Source organism: Ilyonectria robusta (genome assembly GCF_021365365.1).
Source record: "Ilyonectria robusta strain PMI_751 chromosome Unknown BGZ61scaffold_2, whole genome shotgun sequence".
Taxonomy (NCBI): domain Eukaryota; kingdom Fungi; phylum Ascomycota; class Sordariomycetes; order Hypocreales; family Nectriaceae; genus Ilyonectria; species Ilyonectria robusta.
This window is the reverse complement of record NW_025764436.1, coordinates 1,967,784-1,982,119: the sequence shown is the minus strand read 5'-3', so window position 1 is coordinate 1,982,119 and position 14,336 is coordinate 1,967,784. Positions and strand designations below refer to the sequence as shown.

The 14,336-nt window shown below is 52.7% G+C and overlaps 7 protein-coding genes across 7 annotated transcripts; 2 read left to right on the top strand and 5 right to left on the bottom strand.

Annotated features, from left to right (window-relative positions):
• Positions 1 to 1,442: 1,442 nt before the first annotated feature.
• On the bottom strand, positions 1,443 to 2,463 carry BGZ61DRAFT_441423 (ribosomal protein L11, N-terminal domain-containing protein). Its single transcript, XM_046244578.1, has 2 exons — positions 2,270 to 2,463; positions 1,443 to 2,193 (listed from the first exon to the last, which is right to left on the bottom strand). Exons 1-2 carry the CDS (start codon positions 2,402 to 2,404, stop codon positions 1,858 to 1,860), a joined length of 471 nt encoding a protein of 156 aa, XP_046110810.1. The 5' UTR covers positions 2,405 to 2,463; the 3' UTR covers positions 1,443 to 1,857.
• Positions 2,464 to 2,592: 129 nt separating this feature from the next.
• BGZ61DRAFT_441421 (uncharacterized protein) lies at positions 2,593 to 3,761 on the top strand. Its single transcript, XM_046244577.1, has one exon. It carries the CDS (start codon positions 2,689 to 2,691, stop codon positions 3,652 to 3,654), a length of 966 nt encoding a protein of 321 aa, XP_046110809.1. The 5' UTR covers positions 2,593 to 2,688; the 3' UTR covers positions 3,655 to 3,761.
• A 1-nt stretch (position 3,762) lies between these two features.
• Positions 3,763 to 5,206, bottom strand: BGZ61DRAFT_410511 (uncharacterized protein). The gene is made up of 2 exons (XM_046243243.1): positions 4,956 to 5,206; positions 3,763 to 4,898 (listed from the first exon to the last, which is right to left on the bottom strand). The coding sequence occupies exons 1-2, from the start codon at positions 5,015 to 5,017 to the stop codon at positions 3,866 to 3,868; spliced, it is 1,095 nt and encodes a 364-aa protein (XP_046110808.1). The 5' UTR covers positions 5,018 to 5,206; the 3' UTR covers positions 3,763 to 3,865.
• A 1,243-nt stretch (positions 5,207 to 6,449) lies between these two features.
• BGZ61DRAFT_553712 (uncharacterized protein) lies at positions 6,450 to 7,194 on the bottom strand (the record flags this gene model as incomplete). Its single annotated transcript, XM_046255553.1, has 2 exons — positions 6,450 to 7,007; positions 7,057 to 7,194. The coding sequence occupies 2 exons, from the start codon at positions 7,192 to 7,194 to the stop codon at positions 6,450 to 6,452; spliced, it is 696 nt and encodes a 231-aa protein (XP_046110807.1).
• A 1,824-nt stretch (positions 7,195 to 9,018) lies between these two features.
• Positions 9,019 to 10,062, top strand: BGZ61DRAFT_472386 (uncharacterized protein; the record flags this gene model as incomplete). Its single annotated transcript, XM_046248331.1, has 2 exons — positions 9,019 to 9,161; positions 9,216 to 10,062. 2 exons carry the CDS (start codon positions 9,019 to 9,021, stop codon positions 10,060 to 10,062), a joined length of 990 nt encoding a protein of 329 aa, XP_046110806.1.
• A 604-nt stretch (positions 10,063 to 10,666) lies between these two features.
• Positions 10,667 to 11,682, bottom strand: BGZ61DRAFT_441418 (Endoribonuclease L-PSP/chorismate mutase-like protein). Its single transcript, XM_046244576.1, has 2 exons — positions 11,263 to 11,682; positions 10,667 to 11,202 (listed from the first exon to the last, which is right to left on the bottom strand). Exons 1-2 carry the CDS (start codon positions 11,364 to 11,366, stop codon positions 10,887 to 10,889), a joined length of 420 nt encoding a protein of 139 aa, XP_046110805.1. The 5' UTR covers positions 11,367 to 11,682; the 3' UTR covers positions 10,667 to 10,886.
• Positions 11,683 to 11,989: 307 nt separating this feature from the next.
• Positions 11,990 to 12,574, bottom strand: BGZ61DRAFT_472384 (uncharacterized protein; the record flags this gene model as incomplete). Its single annotated transcript, XM_046248330.1, has 1 exon — positions 11,990 to 12,574. One exon carries the CDS (start codon positions 12,572 to 12,574, stop codon positions 11,990 to 11,992), a length of 585 nt encoding a protein of 194 aa, XP_046110804.1.
• Positions 12,575 to 14,336: the final 1,762 nt, after the last annotated feature.

Sequence of the window (14,336 nt, the reverse complement as noted above, 5' to 3'; positions counted from 1 at the left end):
ATGTAGCCACTCGACGACCTTATTCGACTGCACTACAGGCACTCAAGTTGGTCCCCTTGGTCCCAGCGCATGGCCTAGCAAGGGCTCCTTGCAGCAAATTTTTTCCTGGCAGCGGCGACATTGTCCCATGGACGATGCGATGGACGGGCATTTCTTTTTGGGTACGGAATTAGATGACTCGTCAACTCCCCATCTCAGGTGTGCTTGGCCGTCGTGGGGACGGCGCCATGTCGCGGCCGACGTCGGGTACACATGAGACTCCGAAAACCTTCAGCACGGCCAACCGCGGAATACACCCGAATCCTTCCATCGGCTTGCCCCATTTGGGAGCATATCTTACGCCCCGGTCGATCCCAGACGCCAGATGCACCACCGACGCAGCACCTGTGTCACTGTGTGCACCTGCTGTGATAGCGGATAGCGGGCTTGTGGTATAATATCACGTCTAATAGTTCAGCGCCTTTCCAGGGTTCCAATTCCCCACATGTGTCTCGCTCGCATTCAATAATTACAACCATCCATCGCCTTGACGACTTGGCCACAAACCAGCGTGTACCATGGTCGGCGTAGCTCGTCATGCACATCCATAATCCGCCACAAGTAAAAGAGAGAAAAATCTTCATGTGTGTCATATAGGTGTACCCTCAATTGAGAATGACGGGTCGCGGTGGCGGTGCTACCGGAGCTGCGGTGACATGAACCGGCCGAGTTTCTGGTCACTTTTTTGGTCACTTTTTAGACTGGCCCTGGCTGGTCAGGCTCCACCAACTGTCCGTCAGACTTCGTCCTTGTCAGGGCTGGCAAAAGCATGTTACTTTGCCGCCTGATGTGCCCAATATGGTCTGTTCTCTGAAACACAATTACCTGGCAATCATAACATTTCACCCTGGCCTTTTCCGCCATCATCGGGTTGTTGGTTCTTCCTGGTTGCAGCCGGTGGCCAAAATGGAAGGCTTCTAGACTCGAATCCACGAGCCGTAAGGCTGTCTCGATTCGCTCGCCGATGTTCCGGCCACGGACTAGCTCGAGAATTGCCCGCCATCGCAGGCGTAACTAATTAGGTACAAGGTCGGAAGAAATTCTCGGCAAGTCATGGCGAATATCGTGACGCTCTTTTCTCTGTCTCAGTCGGGTGGTGGGCCACCTTTACCGGACCCTTGATTCTATTTCCGGTCTTGTATTTCTGGGTCTCGGAGCCTTTCATTCCAATTTCTCCAAAGGAGCCACTGAACCTCGTCGTTGTAATCATAACCGAGGGACCCATAAATGCCTTAATGAATGGATCGGCGCTGGTTTACGGCCTTGGGACCCGACGATCCAGGAACAGATCCTTCTACTTACCATTTTCAATGCCAAGCTGTATGAGGTGCCAGGCAAGCCATACTATGTAGTTGCTTGCATGTAATTTTCTCCCAATTTGGGACAATACCAGGAAGTCTGCGTCCCATGCGTAAAGTGGGCCATGTAAGCATCAAAGGACAACCATGTACTCTGCTTGTTGAGCACATCAATGACGCTGACTGCACGTTTTTGTCTGCCTGCTCATCAATTGGTTTCGAAGCTACCTAGGTAACACGTGTTTGGGTGCAATGCTGATTGATCCTTTTTATCCTTATCAAGTACCGATGCCAGCGCATGATGCAACCTATTCGTCAGTGGCCGCCTAGCCGAGCAAGACACGCAAATGCTCCGGCGGTCCCGGAAACTCAGTGGGCAGATCAACTCGTACATTCTCATCCTAGCCGGTGCCGTTTCATTCATACTCTGTTGTACATATTCGACATCTGGTCGCAGGTGGTTCTATATACGCCCATGGCTCATATCCCAACTCCATGCCCAGCTTCCCAAACGCTCGCATCATGCCACCACATTAATTCCTATCGACTTTGCCTGGTAGATAATGGACCTAGACAGTGATTCGAGGGACAGTCCAGAGAGACGCAGCTCGGTCTGCTTAATCTTGGCGATCTCGTAGATGTGCTTGAGGCTGACGTTGCCAATGGTCTCGTGACCAGGTTTGCTCGCGCCCTTTCGGTTTCCCTTCTTGTTCGTAGGAGCTTGGGCGGCATTGAGGAGCAGCCACGACGTGTGCGGCGTGCGGATGTCGAAGTGGAATGATCGGTCGGGGCGGACAACAACCTTGCAGGGCACCGGCGTGCCTACTGTGATGTGTGCGGTTCGAGCATTGAACTCCTGATTTTCGAGTTAGCGATTGACCTTAAGCTGGCTCCCCAGCACGCCTCGACGGCTCGTGGCGATGGTTGCGCACCTTGCAAAAGTCCATGGACTTGACACCTTTGCTGCCCAGCGCGGGGCCGACGGGGGGACTGGGGCTGGCCTGGCCGGCTCCCACGATCAGCTTGACGATCTGGTCGACTCCTCCGGCTGCGCGACCCTTGGACATTTTGGCGGTGGTTGTGGGATTGCACGAGACCTTGCTGCTCACGAGGCTTCGGAGTGATGCTGTTGCAAACTGAAGAAATTCGAGACCGACGCATTGGCGTCATGATTGGCTCACGCCAGGGGTCCTCCCATCCCCCACATTAAGCGGCCCCCACTCCGCAAGCCAACCTGGGATCCTTTGCATCAGAAAAAAAACTTGGGAGACTTGTTACCAGCCGTCACAAATTCTTCTGCTCAACTTTCCATCGTTCCACACTCAACTGGCCCAGGAGCGACACCGTTAAAATGCCATCCACGCACGAGAAGCCGAAGCCGTGGGATACGGACGATATCGATAAGTGGAAGATCGAGGCTTTCACCCCGAAGGACAATGTTGGCGGCACCTTTGCCGAGGAATCGTCGTTTGCGACCCTCTTCCCCAAGTATCGCGAAATCTACCTCAAGGAGGCCTGGCCTCTCGTCACCCGAGCCCTCGAGAAGACCGGCATCGCCTGCACCCTAGATTTGGTCGAGGGTTCAATGACTGTCAAGACGACCCGGAAAACCTTTGACCCCGCCTCCATCCTCAACGCACGCGACCTAATCAAGCTGTTGGCTCGAAGCGTCCCCGCGCCCCAGGCCGTCAAGATCCTCGAGGATGGCGTTGCCTGCGACATCATCAAGATCCGAAACCTTGTGCGAAACAAGGACAGATTCGTGAAACGCCGCCAACGAATCCTCGGTCCCAACGGCTCGACCCTCAAGGCGCTTGAGCTGCTCACCCAGACATACATCCTCGTCCATGGCAACACCGTGTCAGCTATGGGCCCTTACAAGGGTCTGAAAGAAATGCGAAGAGTCGTCGAGGACTGCATGGCCAACATCCACCCCATCTACCACATCAAGGAGCTCATGATCAAGCGCGAGCTCGCAAAGGACCCTGAGCTCGCCAACGAGAGCTGGGACCGCTTTCTCCCCAACTTCAAGAAGAAGAGCCTGAGCGCACGCCGTGTGCCACTCAACGTCACCGACAAGAGCAAGAAGGTGTACACGCCCTTCCCGCCTGCGCCCGAGAAGAGCAAGGTGGATATGCAGATCGAGAGTGGCGAATACTTCCTCGGCAAGGAGGCTAAGGACCGAGCCGCACAGAACGAGCGCAAGGAGAAACAGAAGAGCCGCAAGGAGGAGAAGGTTAAGGAGCGAGAGGCTGAGTTTGTGCCTCCCGAAGAGGGTGGTCGACCAAAGAAGAAGCGGAAGAAGTCTGAGGAGTAGGCGTAGGATGGGCTTGTGTCTATCTAGGTGGGCAACCGGAGTGAGTTGCAATCCCATTACAAATGGGCTATTGAGGTGTCTGATACCCTTAAAATTTACTTTGGCGTTCTTCAATTTCCTAGTTGAATATTACGATTCCTCGAAATGCATGCTACCTGACATCCAGTCCTTGTCCCTGTGCTTACTCACTTTCCCAACGCCTTTCCCCCCTTCAAAGCTTCGACGGAGAGTCACCACCGGAAGCAATCTCAATGACCAGTTTTCCAAACTGCTTTCCCTCGTCCATATCTTTGAACAAGCCGTCAATCTCGGTAAGGTTGTCCAGTCCCTTGACAGTCCGGCTGACGATGGGGCGGATCTTCTTCTCATTGACAAAAGCAATCATGTCCCGAAACTCTTTGCGTGAGCCCATCGTCGATCCCTTGAGCTCCACGTTGGCCAACACCGCCGACATGAGCCAGTCCATCTTGGGTGATACCGTCATGCCGTACTGTGCGATGACACCGCCAGCCTTGAGGAGCCGTATCGTCTTGCCCACAACATTACCGCCTGCGCCGTCGATCACGGCGTCTAGATATGGCCGATCAGCGGGCAGAAGTTCCCGGAGTTCCTTCTCCCAGCCGTCTTTACGGTAGCTAACACCTCCCTTAGCGCCCATCTCTTTGGCCTTCTTGAGCTTGGCCTCGTCACCCGAGGTCACAAAGACGTTACACCCGAAGCCGACAGCGAACTGCAGCACCTGCAAGGCAACGCCGCCACCAATGCCCGTCAGGAGAATGTTGGCCCCAGGGAAAGCAGCATTGCTCTTGGTGACCAAGGCACGCCAGCCCGTGAGGCCAACGAGAGGCAGGGCAGCACCCTCAGCGGGCGTCAGGTGCTCCGGCGCAGGTTCGACCTCGTCTTCAGACACGGCAATGTAGTCTTGCGCAGTACCAACCTCGGTGAGCTTGGAACCGCCCGTGACAGTGAACTTACGACTATCCTCGGGGGCGGCAGGGTCTGACTCCCAGCCGCGCATAGGGGCGAGGATGACGGGCGCGTTGAGCAAGTTCTTCCGCGTCACGGCCGAGCCAATGGCTACGACGGTGCCGTATCCATCAGCCAACAGTGGATTGGTGAACGAGATGGCAGGATAGAGATGGCGGCGTATGAACAGGTCCCGGTGGTTCAGCGCGGCGGTAGAGAGGCGGACCAAGACTTCATTGGGGCCCGGGGTCGGCTTGGGGACCTCTTTGATCTGGAGACTGGCATTTATTGTCAGCGATATGAATGGTAATTTGAGGAATGGGTTGGGGTCTCACGGGTAGTAGACCTGGCCCGGCTTGGCGCCTTCGATGTGCTTGAGAGTGAGAGCCCGAGGCATTGTTGCTTGCGTTTTTCTTCTAGAGGTATTCTGGAGAGTCCAATACCACTGCCGATGTTGAATAATACAGCTAATCCGACGATGCCGTACACTCGCTTTATGATATACTCCGGGTAAGTTGGAGCTTTACTAATCCAGCCGCTATCGGTGACGGGGACGGAGGCTCGATGCCGTAAAGATTGAGCCGACGGCCCAATCCCCGCATCACCACCGCCGTGAACGCGGGGAGGGCCAACCTCGGCTTTTCTTTCGGGCGTGTCACACTTCCAGAAACGGCCATACCAGCCGACAACTTGGATTCTCTATAATTGGGCTTTGCATTTAGTACGAATTGTTCAATGCATTAATCTCGATGACTCCTTGGTTATCATACGGAAGCTATGTCTGTATACTTGGATTCTCCAAGTAAAGTTGCATCTTGTTCTCTAATCGCCCGTGGTGACAGACACTTTACTACCGGCCCAGTCACGGCACCAAAGTCGGACACCCGGGACGGAGTCCGGCTATGTCTTTCTCTGGGAATAAGAAACGCCAGAGTAAATAATACCCAGAGTACATACCGGCACTTTGAGAGGGGCGCGGGCAAATGCTGGAATTTCCTTGGCTGGAGATGTCAAGGCTATGGCTCTCGAAGTGACACAATGACGAACTATCGACACTAAAACCCAATGGTCTATCTACGAAAACGTTGCATCTAGTTTTTATTGATATTATCTCTAATGCTACCCACACCGTGTCATTTCATTGCGTCCTCTCGCCCCTTCGTGGTATACTAGTCTTCTATTCCGTTACCGAACAATGGTTGGTCCCTATCCAGCTATTCTCTCGGTTGCTGCCGCGCATCGGGGATGTGATGAATGGAATCTTTTCGATTCAATCACCGTCACATATTCGGAGGCGCCACCGCCGGGGAGACTAAAATCATGCACAAATTTCATGATAGCTAAAAGGATTAAAAAACAAATATTGATATCCAAAATAGAAAGAAGTATCCAAAAAGAAGTCCACTACAATGCCTGGCGCAGGAAGTTTGACAACTTCTCAAGGCAGAGGTACCTAGGTACGTGTTTAGTGTTAATTTTCAGTGTTCTTGCCTCATTCTACTGAGCTTTAGTTATCCATGAGCAAGTGTAGTCGTGAGACATCTATATGGAGTCGATAGCCAAACCAAACCTGGGCAGATTCTACGGAAGCCGCTTTCCCGCCGCCTGGTTGACGAAACAACCCATGAATACTGCTTGACATATGGATTATATAAGATAGCGGGTACAGTATTGTCATATTTGAGATCATTTCCCCAGGGCGCAAAGCCAAGGGTTGCATCTAGTCCAAAATGTCTTCTTCTCTCTCATGGGGCAGGCTTTTACAACACCACGAGAAGACGCCTATGATCCGGTCTGCAACGAAATACCAAAACATATTTCTCGGTCTGTCAGGCACAAAATTCTTCGACGGCGCCAGTTTCTATAGAGGTCGGACAGGGCGATGCCATCCAAACCCCTTTCCCAAACGATATAATGATGGTCGAGCTGTAGCCTTCCGGACGAGCGCAGCCACACTTGCTGCGTGTATTGTGGTTCTTTCTTCGAGTGGCCGCATTGAGAGTAACCGCAGTTCGAAGATGGGAAGCAACGTGGTTGTACTTCTCTCCCGTATTTAGGCTCCTCCCTTGAGCGACTACAATGACAGCCGCAGCATTTGCAACTTGAACTTCTACTCCATGGGAAACGGACCGATCGTATTTCCCCTCCATACTGCGGTTCCGTCCTGAAGCAATCGCATCGACAGTCTTCGTATTGCTACTGGATTCCTCTACCGTATTGCGGTTAAATCCTTGAGTTTCCGCCATGGCAATCTTACTGTAGCTCCTCCAGCAAGTGGCCAGGCTGGCTATATTTGCAGCCCGACTGTGTGGTGCATTGGGAGCAGTGGAACAACACGTCGCTTCCGTATTGCAGCTCCTTGGCCATGCAACTCTGCGAGTCTTCCTCTGTGGATCTATCATGCTCCTCACGGGATTGGTCTGCGGGCAAGCTCACCCTGGTGAGTCCAAGACGTGGGTGTATTCCTTCTTTCTTGGCGCTGTGGGATATATCATCCGATCGGTGACAGTCAAGCTCTAATTGGGGATTGTCTGTGATTTCCTGGTAGCCATGTGTGAGGAGCTTAAACGACATCGCGGGCACCGACGTCCGAGTTCCAAACAGTGGACGCAAGGGCTGCCCAACGAATCCACCCAAGTGGAAGGGGTGTTTTGGGTCTCGAAGGTAGAGTCGTCGATTGGCGACATGCCAAATAGGTCTTGGTGCAGTGAGTCCATGTCATATGTCGAAGTCGCGCAACCGGGAGAAAATGTTAGGCGTATCCCATATCTCCTTGGCCAACCGTTTATACCCTGAACACAGACAGATGCCTTGTCTCCGCCAGCAGAACCTAGATAGCTCAAGTTGTCATTGTTTCGGTTATATTCGCCAATTTTATTCAACATCAAAAGGTATATTATCCAAAGTGGTTCCCAGATGAACAGCACTGATAACTTCTTGCCGGAACGCTGAGCGATCATCTGCGTTTCGTTAAGCTGGACTTACCCTATAGCGCACCGCCATGCAGGCGTCAATCTTCACTTCCATTTCGGCGACAGCAGGATTAGTTTCTCTTGGATAGTTTGATTATGCCGAAATTTCTCTTAGGTTTACCTTATGTATCTCATGGTCTTTTGGTGACATGAAAACACGGTAAAGTGTAGAAAGCAAAAACGCCAACTTCTAGATACGTCGACGCTTGACATAGTGTGGCGATTGAGACCAGGATTGGAGACTTCTGGTAGGCAAGATTTGTACAACTCTTCAGTCCCAACTGTATCCTCTCTGGTGCTGATGCAGAGGTTGCCGCACACAGTGGAAGCATTTGGTGGTCATTTCATCTAGTAGTAGTAGGGTGGAAGGAAGGACAAGGAAGGGTATCTAACAAGCGTGACGGGAAGCCATTTATAAGGGAGGGCATTGATTCCGGGCATCAATCTTGGCTACAGTCTTGGCTTTCGGGGGTGATCCTCCCGTACTCCCCGCGATAGCACTCCAAGTTCCCGAAGTGGCCAAGCCAGATCGGTCTTGGACAGAGAGAAGTTTTCCAGTGGACCAATGACCACACACAGCAGCGGGGGGCCATGGCTGGTGCTCTGTATATCTAATCCGATCTCTTCGGGTACCTGGGGAAAGGTCCCCGAGGTCCCCGATTGTCACCGACTGTCACCGATCGTCCCGGTCAAAACATCCGTGACGTCGGCGTTCGTAGTGGTTGGCGTCCAGGGCCCCCATGCTCGCTGTCGGATGTCGCTGGTCAGCACTTTATTCATTACGTGTGCATGTCGGCTCTCGCGCGGCGGACTTTCAACGACACGTGGAAACCCTGATAACTCGTCGCACCGCGCACCGCGTTGCTTGGTTGCGTTATTGCAGGTGTGAATAATCTCCACGACGCGCGTACTCGGCATGTCGCCGTTCTTCCAATTCTCCAGAACAAAGTGAATCTGGCCATGATTGTTGGCAAAAAACCAGTACCTCGGAGTAGCCTTAGCCGCAGACCATGTGCCCCCCCCCCCGACTTAGAGTGGCAACCTTTACAAGCAAAACAAATGCTTGGCTGAGAAGCTCCCGAGTCCCCGTTTTTTCAATTCATCATCTCCTTCGCAGATGGCATCACCTCATCCCCGATCCCGCGCTAGCGGACCTGGTGCGGACCTGCTTGGCCTGTCTTCCTATTCCCCATGACTCCCGCTCTAGATTTTCCGCGGTACCCTTGCTTGCTTCGGCGACCCAGCGTCCTCCTTTCAAGTACACCCTGGACTGATTTGTGAGCGGCTTATACATCTGGCCACCTCGGTGATCACTGTAGAGTCGAGTCTTTTCTGCCTTGACGTCTGTACTTAAGGCATTGCTTTCTTGCTCTGAGTTTGAGTTTGTCGGCCCCTAAATCACATCCACACAACCGACTCACTCACCATGACTACTCTACTATCGGGCGCAGTTTTTGGCGCCGCTACAGTGGCCGCCGGCATCGTCCAACCGGCTACCATCATCTCACAGTTCAAGTTTGAGGACTGGCACATGCTGCAGACTTTCCTCGGCGCAACGGCCAGCAGCGTGTGAGCCCATACCACCTTTCTTTCTCCGGTTTTATCTGCTAAACGAGAATATAGTGTTGTTTACAAGGTTGCCGAGAGTCTCAAATATGTCGACCTCAAGCCTCGCGCCTCCTCCCCGATTGGCCTCTTTTCCCAGTACGACGGAAACATCATAGGCGGCTCCATGCTCGGGGCCGGCATGGCCATTTCTGGATCTTGTCCGGGTACCATGTTCGCTCAGTCAGGACTGGGGTTCCAGACTGGGTTTTATGCTTTGGGAGGAGGTATCCTTGGAGGAATTGTGCACATCGGGCTCGTTTCCAAGGCCATCAAGTGGCAGAAGGAAAAGACAGGCGCTAAGCCTCAGGTCGTGTCACTTGACGAACAGCTCGGCATCTCGAAGGGCTCAACTATTTTCATTTTCGAGGCTATTGCCTTGTCGGTCATCGCCGCCTCAGTCCTCTTCACCAACGGCTCCTCAGATTGGACACTATTCTCCGCAGGAAGTGGCCTCTTCCTCGGCTTTGCTCAACTATTCTCGATACTCGCCCGAAAGTCCATGCTGGGAGTGTCGACCTCGTTCGAAGAGATCGGTAACCACTTTTGGTGGCTGGTCAAGGGCGCCGACGCGAACTCCTGGCCAAGCAGCCGCCAGAACTTGCTGTTTGCGACGGGAGCAGCGATGGGCGCTTGGGTTCTAGGACAGAACTTCCCCTCCTTGGTAGGAGGCAAGGTCATCGAGACAGCACCAGGCTTGGCCGTGGCTGGTGGGTTTCTGATGGCGATAGGATCCAGGATTGCAGGAGGGTGCACTTCTGGTCATGGTGTTAGCGGGTTGTCGTTGCTGTCAACGTCAAGTCTTCTCACGATTGTGTCTTTGTTTGCTGCTGGAGGCTTGATTGCTCCTCTAGTCCACAATTAGATGAGCAGATAGTTGGGGATGTACGATTGCGACCGGTGCCAAATTTCCTTTGTTCTTAGAGACTAGCATAAGCATGAAATTAATACTTCAAGATGTCGTATGTGACAAGTGGTATGGGTGTGCTTTAGCTGTTTATAAAAGTATGAGCTTCAAGGGTTACACACTGGAATTTACCATGTCCAACAGGAGTACTTCTTAATAGCGTTCTGACAAGGCAGAAAGGTGTCGAACTTCGGCGCGCCCTCCTCTGGGAGTCTGGTAAACTAGGTAAAATGGTGGCGCACTTCAAGTTATGTCGTTGTCGAGTGAGACTAGGCCCACGTGGCAACTGCAGTGGAAAGAACACTAATATTTCCAGACCCTCCAGTATTTATGTGTCCAATTGCCCGTGTATTTGGTCAATTTCTCTTACAGAGATGACACTTACAGAGATGACATACCGCACACAAAGATAACCATGTACCTGGCGTTCCAGAAGCTCGCACCGCAGTGGTGCATGAAGAAAGGGGCAAGCAGTAAACCCTTAGTGCCCAAAGTTTGGTATTGTTAGAGCCAATTGAGATCATGCAAAGCTTGTCAGGGTGGCAACTGAGATTCTGGTGTTGGTGTTTGGTGCTCTATTTTGAGCTTGTTTTAAGCAATTGGTAAAGCTATTGTATAAATCGATGTACTTTTGCAAGAAAATACGTAGTTTCAGACAAGCTTTTACTATTGTATCTCGCTACAAGGTCCTAATGATGTACAGGGAGACTCTGGATTCTGTGTATGTTCATAGGCCTCGTAATTGTCCCAAAGCATTTGGATCCTACGTTCTGACTTTCAACTTAGATGGCAGCAATCAACCCCTCGTCTCCCTTTCCGCCACAGCCCTTCCTTGCCGTCACCTCGATCTCAATCTTCATCTCATCCTTCATTAGGGCCGACTGAAACATAGTCGCGGCGGGACGAACATCACCGAACCACTTCTGCAGGATGGGCCACGTCTTGGGAAAGTCATCGCGGTCAGGAAGGATGTACTTGACGCGGATGACATCAGCCATGGAGGTGCCTGCATCCTTGAGGGCGGCGGCGATGTTGGTGAGGGTCTGGTCAGCCTGCTCGGCGACATCGGATGAGATGGCACCTGTCTTGTAGTCGTAGCTACGTGGAGGGTGTTAGAAGTTACTGATGGCATTGCACCGAGTTGAGGAAGCCCGTTACCCAGTTGTACCGCTCACGAAGACCCAATCTCCGGTAACGACCGCTCTGGAATAGCCGATCTGGGCCTCGAAGGCAGATCCGGAGCTGATGTTCAGGCGTGACATGGCAGGTTGCTTCAGGCGGTGTGCTGGATCGTGAGGTATACGAAGTGAAGCCTCGAGCTGAAACAGAGGAGGGTAGAAGAGAGGTATTTGTACTCGATCGATCAACTCAAGTGCCAACTCAATATGTGAGTCACACGCAGACGTGATAACTCATCCCGATGATTAGCTTCGGAACTTATCACTGTAAGTAGCTCCGTTGAAGCGTGGGGCACCACCACATTTGGCTTGCTCGGATCGCGGGGCCGCCACGTGGGGTCCCTGTCGGGTTCGGAGCGGACGAGGCATTGACTCCAAACGACTTGACTTGACTTGAGATTTTGCACTTGTTATAACTCAAGAAACTATGTTCTCAAGGTCATGAGGTTGAGAAGCCACCTAAGCGCTGGCTGGTGTTTCCAAGCACCATGGCCTTGCACAGCATATCATGTCGGAAGACATCCGAGCTTGCGATTGCGATCAAGATAACGACAGGAGGTTGCCTCATGTCGTACTAAGTCGTTTTTTTTTCTTCATTTGTTCATCAGGTCGTGATATATAATCGTGGAGAGGTCGACGTGTCTGGCCGAGCGTCGCACTGGCTACAGTACTGTACATATCTTACAACCTTACTCTACCCGACTCAATCAGGCGGTCAGTTCCTTGACCATCTTGGCAATCTCCTTCTTGTCGACATCCTTTCCCTCGATGGCACCAGACAGGCGCTTCATCACATCGCCCATGAGAGACTTGACGTTGATTCCGGCTGCTGTGGACGCCTCGACGGCCTCCTTCACCAGAGCCTTGAGCTCAGCCTCACCGAGCGTCTGCACGCCACTGCCGGCAACGTATTCCTCCAGCACCTTGATCTGATCTTCCTCCTTCTGGACCAAGTCCTCACGGCCGGCGGCCTTGGCTTCCGTAACGGCGTCCATGGAGCTCTTCTGGATCTTGCGGATCAGGGCGACGAGCTGGATGTCGGTTCGGATGGGGCTCGCGGTCTTGGAGGCATTGAGGTTGGCGGACATGATGGCGCGCAGGACAGCCAAACGAGGAACGTCCTTGGCGCGCATGGCCGTCTTGAGCTCGGCCTTGAGCTTGGACAGCAACGGCGGTGGTGCATCGTCAGTCGAGTAGAAGCGACAGGCGCGGTTCGCAGGCGTGCGGAGGGAGTTGCTGGGGCGGGGGGCCCGCAGCGCTCGGAGGAGTTGCATGGATGGCTTGAATGACATTGTGGATGGATCAATTGCTCGATATGCTCGGTATGCGCGGGCGTTTTGTTGGAATTGGGGTGCTGCGAGGTGGTGCAATGCGAGGTGTTTGAGGGTTTGAGCGGAAGAGAGCCAAAGCTTGGGGTGAGCTCAAAATTTCTGGCCAGAATCATTACGCTCAATTGGCCAGTAATAATCGACTGACCACATCACGCCCACCGCAACATCATCTCACCATCTCCATCTATTGCTGCGAGACCATTAAAAATCAATCAACTATGAAAATAAACAAATTTCTTGCGAGTTTGACGTAGGCTACTATCAATAATATAATACCTACAGGAAAGATAATTAGTTGCGTGTACTAAAATTGCCAATATTCCATCCCGTGCAGGGTACGCTACGACGTTTTCAGCCGTGACATACGACATTACCTTACGATGTTCCAGAACCTCGAAGTGTGAAGCAAGGGGATTTTAGCTCCCACGAAGAGGTAGTGTAAGCACTTGACTATCCTTGATTAACGTTTTAGTTAAAGGACGCTATAACGTTATCGTCGAGGGGAGACAACGCCAAGAGAGTGGCTGGTTATTGAGACAACTTCTCATGTACGCAGCATCACGCCTAGCGTCCACACTTTGGATTATGATTTGCTGGTTAATTTCCCTCGCTTTGGACACCAATGAGCGGACCGCTCACGTTACTATTAATGTCGTCACTTCGCCCCAATTTCTTTTCCAAGGTTGTTGGTAGCTGAGGTGAGGCAATGTTGGTGGACGAACGAGGCGCACAATTGGCCACCAACAAGACACGGAATGCAACCCGCTGTTTACCGGCGTTAGCGGTGTAGATGCCTGAATACTAACGAGACAGGGTTCGCTGGGGCCAACGAATCTTGCCAACAGGGTGCAGGGCATCTATCTACAGCCACGATGTTGATTGCGATTCGCCTTGGGTAATTTTCGTTAGAGACCTTGGTACGTGTCTGCTGACTGGAAATCCTGAGGAAACATGTGGGGGAAGGGGACCCGTCATCTCCGCGCTCCTGTCATGCCTCAAACCTGCCATTGGGCTTGACGTTGAGGGGATCGACAGGCTTCGGAGAGCGCTAAATCACCTGATCGTTTTGGCACATGCAATCTCATGCGAGGACCGGGGTTGACTAGGATCGGGGGACGCTTCCGTTGATAATTGCAACCCGCTAGGGGTTGCACTAGCTGACCGGCTGCCCAGGGATCGATTTGAGGATGGCATCGGATGGGGATGGCGCAGTGGGGGAGCCGTGGCAGCTTGACTATCGGCCCGGGCGTCACTGGGATGTGTGCTGGATATCAAGCAGCTCCTTCACCGTCCCGCCTCACCTCAGGTGAGACTCGGCCCTGGAGTCTCTTTCTCCCGATATCTATCCCACTCGGCTTCCCCAAAGCTTGGTAGTGGGAGAACGACGAGGGACATTGTACCTGGAGTAGGGGCTCCCGTATTCAAGTACTACTTGTAAGCCAGCTTGTGACATGCGAGTGTCGAAGCGATGTATCTATGGTTCGTCGCGAATGGTGGATTCGCGAGAAGCACGGGATGGGCCCGCGCCTGCCGTCTTCCCCTTTCCGCCTCGACATTAGTGGACTGTCCCTGAACCTGGAGGGGGAATTGAGTGGCACGGCAGTCTCCCAGTCTCCAGCTGCTACAATCACCGGGTCCCGTCCTGTCGGTAGCGAGTTTCCCAGGGCCAGTCAGTACCGTCCCAGGGCCCTGGCAGTAATAAGACAGCAATGGCAGCCACCTC